The 8,069-nt window shown below is 35.3% G+C and overlaps 1 protein-coding gene across 2 annotated transcripts; it reads right to left on the bottom strand.

Annotated features, from left to right (window-relative positions):
• Positions 1 to 959: 959 nt before the first annotated feature.
• On the bottom strand, positions 960 to 7,420 carry LOC145607867 (uncharacterized). Of its 2 annotated transcripts, none has more exons than XM_081663463.1 (7): positions 7,089 to 7,420; positions 5,521 to 5,611; positions 4,035 to 4,150; positions 2,916 to 2,975; positions 2,768 to 2,833; positions 1,460 to 1,659; positions 960 to 1,382 (listed from the first exon to the last, which is right to left on the bottom strand). In XM_081663463.1, exons 1-6 carry the CDS (start codon positions 7,143 to 7,145, stop codon positions 1,468 to 1,470), a joined length of 582 nt encoding a protein of 193 aa, XP_081519589.1. In that variant the 5' UTR covers positions 7,146 to 7,420; the 3' UTR covers positions 960 to 1,382; positions 1,460 to 1,467. The 2 variants fall into 2 exon arrangements, with proteins under 2 accessions (XP_081519589.1, XP_081519588.1); XM_081663462.1 differs by having other exon boundaries at positions 960 to 1,379.
• Positions 7,421 to 8,069: the final 649 nt, after the last annotated feature.

Raw genomic sequence — 8,069 nt, 5'->3', positions numbered from 1 at the left:
TGAACTTATTGAAGCTAAACTAAACTGAACTAAACTAAACTGGATATTTTATAAGAGAAAGAAATTAAGAACAAAACTGAACTTATTAGAACTAAACTGAACTGAATTGAAAATAATCTGAAAAGAACAGATCCTAAGAGGGTAAGTTTATTAAGTTATGGTCGTAATTCGTCTATTAGACACCTTTTAAAACGTTATCAGCATATCACTTGTTTTAATACTCGTATAAGAGTAACATATTAGTTTGTTAAAATCGTATTTTACTTTGATAAAATTGTGCAAATGTGTTGGGACAATTATTAACATGGAGAAAGTGAGTGATTGCTAGTTGAAAAGTTTATCAAATTATAGGATATCTAAGATGAGGGGAAGGGCAAATCACAGATGCATTATTTGATGTCGTAATGTTCATAAGGGTGTTATTTAGTCTTTCAGACATTTCTATTTTGTTAACACCTTAATAAACGTCACATAGCCATTACTATTACTATAAGTTAGGCTCCCGAACAATGGTAGGTTAACATAGCCATAACAAAAGTTAGTTCAGTGGGAGAAATTTTCAATGGTTGGAAAATCTTTTGTGAACATCTTAAAAGAGAATTTTGAAAGTTATATACAAACAAAATGAGTAACTATCGCAATGGTTCTAATAGAAATCTCACAAATGTAGTGCAAACTGCAAAGTTCAATTTTTCGGAGTGGAAAATTTTAATTCGAAAAACTAGGTGACATACACAACTCAAGAATCCAACAAACTTGTAGTCTAGTAAGATGATAGCGTGCTGGAGATATTGAAGACATCGACAATTAACAGAATCTATTCGAGTTGAATTAAGACTCACAAAAGTTCTTCAGGTGTCTTAGCTTTTCAGGGTTCTATTAACAATTGCTGAACAATGATAGGAAGTATAATAGGTAATTCAATGAGATGCATGGTCTAACACAATTAGATATTTCACTAGCGTGAAGTAAACCTGAATAAGAAGTGACATTCGGACACAATCAAAAAATTTGCTCAACTGTAATGGCTAATATGTTGCAATTCTAGAATGGTACAATCACACTGCCATGAAGAATTTTTACAAACAGATCTGCATCTTCACAGTGAGAGAAATTGATGCTTATCAACCTCAGTTGAAAACACACTTACTATGAATGTATTTGACAGATCCCCAGCGAGGTACAGCCATACAGTGAACATGTCATGTCAATATACATCTGAAGTTGTCAGGAGATTTGAAGGCAAGGCAACGCCAAAAGCAAATGCCCAAAGCATCATTAGTTTTCACCACAAAACCCGAGAATTACCTACACTTGCTATAAGTAAATGGTAAGCTCTCTTGCTACTTCCTTCAAAAGATATCGCCCTTGAAGTCCACCTGCTGGAAGTGTGAAATACAACATAAGAAATATGACGACATCTTGAATCTAGAAAGGCGTCAAAAATTAAAGAATATACCTGGTCGATCAGATGGATGACGCCCCCAGAGACGAGTATCCTGCAGCTCTTACCTCCTTAAGGGTGTTAGATAACCAGTCTAAACCCTCATATAGACCATCTCCCTTTAGAGCACAAGTCCCCTGAATATGCCATTTCCTATTTTTGAGATCAAAAAGACCCAACCCTTCACAAACTTCCATCGGTGTCATGGCTCCTCTCTGTAAACAGAAAACACTTCTTTGTTAGCTATGGAGCGGTATACAGACCTACAAAAAATTTCAGCTACAGTCCAAAAACATGTCATGGAATAGTTTAAAAATCTTATCTGTAGAACAGCTTTAATCACTGCTTATAGCATGAACAATTAATAAAAGTCAGATCTGATTCAAAATTGCAAATGACAACAGCAAGCAGTTTATCGAAATGGTATCTGATTGAAAATCCTGCATATTGCCTTGAAGGTGAAGGAAATTTGACAGAGATAAATGGAGTGTAAAAATGATCCCATGGCCTAAAGGGTCCAAAACATTCTAAAGAAAAGGTGGCATCAGTCTAATCTACGCCAAAAGATCTGGTCTGGTCTCATGATTGGATTACATGACTTATGAGAATGGTAGTAAAGCACCAAGGTCAACAGCCTGTTTGTGTTTGATGTTCGAATATTGACTAAAAACTTCCAAAATATAATTCCTTCACTAGTTTAATCCTACAGTCCTTCACAGCCATAGTCACCTCTCATCAGCCAGTCAAACTATATTTGAGATCCTTCAACAACTTCTAAGTACCAGAAACAAAATTCCAAAATAAATTGAAATAATGATATTAAAAAAATTAAATAAAAAAATAAAAAACCATACCACCAAAAAAAGGGAAAAAGGCATCAACATTCCAGAACCATATACAAAGGCAAGAATCATATTTTCTCCATGTAATTGACTTAACTACCTTATCATCTCCACCTACTTGAGCAATTAAGCTCAACTCAGCCCCACTAGAACCAATCCTTCATTTAAGGGGAAAAAAATAACAAAACTATCCTATAGACCTATAGTAACCCAGTGCTAAGATTTGATACAGCAGGTTTTGTCACATCTAAAACAAACCCCTGCCATAGACCAATTACAAAAGAAAAATAAGTACAACATGAAGACCTTCTTTGTGTTTTATCAAACTGAAGCTAGCAAGACTACTTGGTGATAATAACACTCTTTATCGGCAATCTGCTGAGGATAGTCCATAAGTTATTAGGTGAAAACTATACTGGGTTATCATTTCTGTTGCTGTATTTAATCTATACAGAATATTTCAGAGGTAGTAAGTTCATACCATATCTTGCTTATTTGCGAACACCAGAATAACACTGTTCAGCATGAATGGATCATTGATGATAGTCTGAAAGAAGAACAAGGAGGTCAGTTCACGAAATCGATTGGTACCAAACAATGGAACTCTTCCCATTTCATCATAGGATCACCTGAAACTCTAGCTTTGCCTTTCCAATCCGTTCTCGGTCCAAGGAATCAACTACATAGATCTGCAACCATAGAATGGATAAATTTAGGCCAAAGTGCCAAATGCCCATAGGACCATAACATCACAATACACGACAATAAACAAATGAAAACTAAAATAAAAGCTATTTAAGATTTGTAAAACTTTCAGTTTTGAGAAGTTTCACAATAATTGCAACACTCTCTTTATATAGTAAGTTTAACCAATCCAAATCCCAAAAATGCCCTTAATTACCTAAATATTGAACAGCTGCCCTCCCCTTACTTCCCTCTCTTACATCCGACCACACCACCAACCTGTAAAACTCTTCTCCATGTTCCATCCTTACCATTACCTTCAAGTCCACACAAACCTCACCAACCACCACCGTCAAGTTCACTCGCCAACCATCTCTCCCTATCTTCCTTGAACCAAGTAGCTCACCACGGCACCACCACAACTTCCATGGCTCCATCTACTTTCCCATCAAAAGTTGGCAAATTTCAATTTCAAGGGATTAAACTCGTTGAAGAATATTGTGTCATCGAAGGGGGTTTAATAGTCATATTCAACAACCACAACTCAAGATTTGAAGTTTTAGCTCTCGAATTTGACCCTTAAAAATCTATGCCAGAGATTACAATAGTACTTCTTCATTCATTCATTTTTTTTTTTTTTAATTGTATGGTTGTGGTATACTGGTATGGTTGGGTGAGGGCTCTTAGGGAGGTGGTCGTAGCGGAAGAGACTTAAAAGTAATAATTCGGGGTTATTGTGGAATTAGGGTGGTATGGTAGTCAATCTGGTGTTGAGTGACAGTGGTGGGTTTGTTGTCGGTCTTGTCACTGGTAAGGGTGGTTGCACTGAGGGATGGAGTTAAGAATTGGGGTTGCTAGACATGAATGATGTGGGATCGTGGGTAATTGGGTATATGGGTAGGTACATTATTTTACCCCATCTCTCATCTTTCCTTAAAAAGCATGCTAAAGTAAAGTGTTGCAATTTTTATTGAAACAGATGAAGTAAAAAAAATGCCTGCAATATGGAAAAAAAAAAAAAAAAAAAAAAAAAAAAAAAAAAAAAAAAAAATATGAACTAATACCAGCCCATCAGTATTGTTGAAGTAATGCCTCCAAAGCGGTCTCAGCTTTTCTTGACCTCCAACATCCCACACAGTGAACATTACATTCTTGTACTGGACTTTTTCAACATTGAAACCTACAGGGTAGGAAAACATATCAGTTTGAAGTTTCAGATTACACCTTATGAACTGCAGCCTAGGAAATTATCACCAAGGGGTAAGGATAATACAGGTCTCTAGAATAATTGCATAAATAACAGGCATTAGGATTTTAAACTAATTACACAGCCAGGGTATCATGCCACCATGGTCGTAGCTTGTGATCCTCAAGAGTGTAGAGTGTAGACAGACCCGATGGCCGATGGGCTTCCCAGACCCAACATATTTACTCCCTCCAACAAAGCAGATTTTTTGACCTCAAAATCCAACTAGATCACTGCAATTCTTAATCCTAAATCTCACTCATCATCTATCAACTAGCTAGCCCCTCTATGCCAAAAGGCTCTGAAGTCAAATTTTTTGCATTTTACCTCTTACTAATAATGCTATAAATTTCTACGACCAAGATCGGCTTCAAGGGATTAAAGTTACTTATCCAATGATGTGCTCAATTATGTGTTCCAAGATGTAATCAACCTAAAATAAGAATAGATAGGACAGCACATTTTACTAACTTGTTTATATAGTTTGTTGCTCTTTCAGTCTCCCTCAGTCACAACACTGTGAAAATGCCTTACTAGTCTGCAATAATACGTCATCTCTCAACAAATAAAATAAAATGGGGCATTTAAGTTTCATGCAGATAGCTTAATGTTCAAAAAGATCTATTCTAAAGTTTCTTAGAGATTGAGTTTCATCAATATGATTCAATAATACGAAAGTTTGATTGAAAAGACTTTACTACCAACTTAGGAATGAAAAGTCCTTTACGATACATCAATACTATAATTTCAAGTATGTGAGATGGAGACCTACCAAACCAAACAGAACTATACTTTCTATAAGCCATACAGAAAAATTATTGCAATTCAACCTGCAAGTTTGGAAACCACACTTATTTAATGTTTTACACTATCTTTAAATAACAATTACAACCAATGAATTCATAGCTTAGTGGTTAAGACTGAGGGCTTGTGTACAATAGGTTGCAAGTTCAATCCCCTACCCCCATTTGTAATATGTATTTCCCTATGGCTTGTTTGTACCAAAAAAGAAAAAAAAATACAAAGCCACTTGAAATTCACATCTATCAAAAGAAAAATGGTACCAACATACTGCAAAACTACTTCATCTTATTCTTAGATAGTGAGTATTAAAGAGCCAAGCAAGATAGAGAAACAAAAGCAAAAAGAGGGTTCATGGGATGGAAGGAAGCAAAAAGGTCCTAATCAACAACTGGTCTATGGTCAGTGGCAGGTCAATTGCAGCCATTCCCACACTATACACAGCAGAGTGATTTTCCAAGGCACAGAATAACAGAAACAAACTAAAAGTTAATGAGATGTACCTATCGTTGGAACAGTAGATAGAACCTCCCCAATATGCAGTTTGTACAGTATGGTTGTTTTGCCAGCTGCATCAAGACCAAGCATCACAACCTAATCCAACTCGATCAGAAAAATGCATTGTCAGATAATATGCTCAAATCTTAAGCAACAATTACATTTAAATAATTAAAGACAAAAACAAATGCAGCTAAGTGCAAAAAGAGAGAAAACATAAAACTGAGAACAGTTCAACGAAGGGAGAAAAAAGATATATACTACATTATTTAACTTACAAACCAGGCCCAAAGCACCTAAAGGCCCTGTTCAGTTAATACCTCACCCACGCCCCAATATGTGACGTAAAACTCACCGAGGTGACTGATGACTCAATAAAAACCTGCCTAATATGCTTCCATCCAAGCAACATTAGGTAATGGCTGTAGCAATTTACCACTACTCTTATATTGAGTATCAATTTTTCCTCAAAAAAAAAAAAAAATATTGAGTATCAATTGTCTAGTGCCAATAACTTTTCCATGTGAAACAAGATTCTCATATTCATACTTCAACAGCAACACCACAATCTAATTCGGTAATTGCTAATTTCCCTGACTCCATTATTTACCACAGAAGATTGATGTTATATACTCCCCAGTACCGCCCACATCATCATACCAGCATCACTAGCAATAACTATACAGAACTCCCTCAATAATATGCAACATTTCATTCAAATTTTACAATATCTAATTTCGACAGCCAATTTATCTTCAATCATGTTGAATGACAATATGTAAATCTCATTGTTGTATTTGCTGTAAAGAGAACTTTCATAGTGTTTAAGTCTTATAATATCAATTGTTGAAACAAAAAATCCAGCTCTTTCACCCCCCCCCCCCCATCTCCAAACCCTCCAGGCCTCCACCGATAGACTGACCTCTGTGCTCCAACCCTTCGATACTCGTACTATCCAATAGATTGAATTCCTTAAATATATACTAGGAAACTATACAGGCTGCAAATGAAGCTTATCTAGCTAATCCTGTTTCACTTTCTCTAAAAATTCCCTAATCAGCTTGTTCCAATTTACTTTCCCTTCACCTCTATGTTACTCGTACTCTTCAATTCATCTCTACTACCCATGTCAGATCCTCTACACTACATCTTGGGCCAAAATCAAGGAAATTTATACAAAATAGCCGAGTTAGACATTTGGACTCATCACACGTACCCGTGTCCGACACGAGTAAATCAACCCGAGTAACATACAACACAAATTAACAATTTCAACAATGCATTGCAAGATTTGCAACTCTAAAACAACATTAAATAACTAAACAAACCCATAATAAGAAACAGAATCAATAAACACCCCATTAAATAATTAATCAATACACAAGAGAATCATCAATTTAGGTGTAAAAACTGTAAATGTAACCTAATAATCAATAATTACGGAGAAAATTTATAAAATGATTAACCATAATCAAAATTTTAGAAAATACCCATATACAACACAATCAAAAAATCATCAACAATCAAATGAAATCGCCAAATTAATCAAGAAAAACAAAATTAAACAACTAACCCTCATTTCGGTGTTACCAAAGAAAGTATCAAACAGCTTGCGAAAAGCTTGACCCATTTGTCAAGAACTCTCACTACTATCACCAACAACACCGATCTCTCTAAAAATTGCAGAAAATTGTAAAAGAAAAAGGGAAATTTTAATGGGGTCGTAAAAAAAACGAAGAAGAAATGATCAACTCTGATGACTTGGATCAATTTTTTTGGGTTAGTGGTTGATCAATTTGAGAGTGGAGGAGAGAGATTATAAAAAGGATCGAAAATTAAAATTGGTAGCGTTTGTTTTCTTCAACTTTGTTCGTCAAGACTCAAGACTAAAGACTTAAGGCTCTTTTTGTTTTCTACGAGTACATATTGAGGGGTACTTCTCAAAACGGTCCTTAAAAGTTAACACCTTATATATTTTTAATCGGGGCGGTTAATAATTCACGTACCTTGTTTTTGTTAGGTGTAATTACAAAAATTAATCCTCTATCTCTCTAAACACCCACCCCTCCCTTAAGTCTCTTAACACCATCTATAATATCTTTTATATAGACCCGAGTGTATTGGGTCGGCGTGATCATACAAGAAATACATTAGATATCATCAGAAGTTCAGAACTCCGCTGTTAAGCATGTTCTGGAGAGAGTAGAAAGTATTAGAATGAGTGACCTCTAAAAAGTCCTTGTGTTGCACCCCTTTTAAAGTAGTTTGTAAGAAATTTACCTTGTGATTTTGAGGTCACGAGCTTGAGCCACACCAATTACATTTGTTTATATATATTACTAGATACATACTCATTATTGTACATACTCATTATTTGTAGTAGATACATACTCATTATTGTACATAGATGTAGGCGCACCCCAATGTTTTTTTTCTTCATTGGAAATAATTTTTGCTTATATTGGAGTATGAATGTATTGTTGATAATTGCTAAATGAAATAACACTTATATTATCTTGGTCTAGAATATGGTCTTACATTAGCATGCAATGTT

Source organism: Chenopodium album, chromosome 23 (assembly GCF_948465745.1).
Source record: "Chenopodium album chromosome 23, dcCheAlbu1.1, whole genome shotgun sequence".
Classification (NCBI taxonomy): Eukaryota; Viridiplantae; Streptophyta; class Magnoliopsida; order Caryophyllales; family Amaranthaceae; genus Chenopodium; species Chenopodium album.
Note: the sequence above shows the minus strand (reverse complement) of the source record. Positions and strands in the feature narration are given on the sequence as shown.

Bases quoted from the DNA above. Each gene is read 5' to 3' on its own strand.
- LOC145607867 (XM_081663463.1), bottom strand. From the start codon at position 7,145: ATGGGTCAAGCTTTTCGCAAGCTGTTTGATACTTTCTTTGGTAACACC. The intron at 5,612-7,088 runs GTTAGTTGTTTA...GAGTTGGATTAG, and splicing joins TTGGTAACACCGAAATGAGG to GTTGTGATGCTTGGTCTTGA. The intron at 2,834-2,915 runs GTGATCCTATGA...TTCTTCTTTCAG, and splicing joins AGGCAAAGCTAGAGTTTCAG to ACTATCATCAATGATCCATT.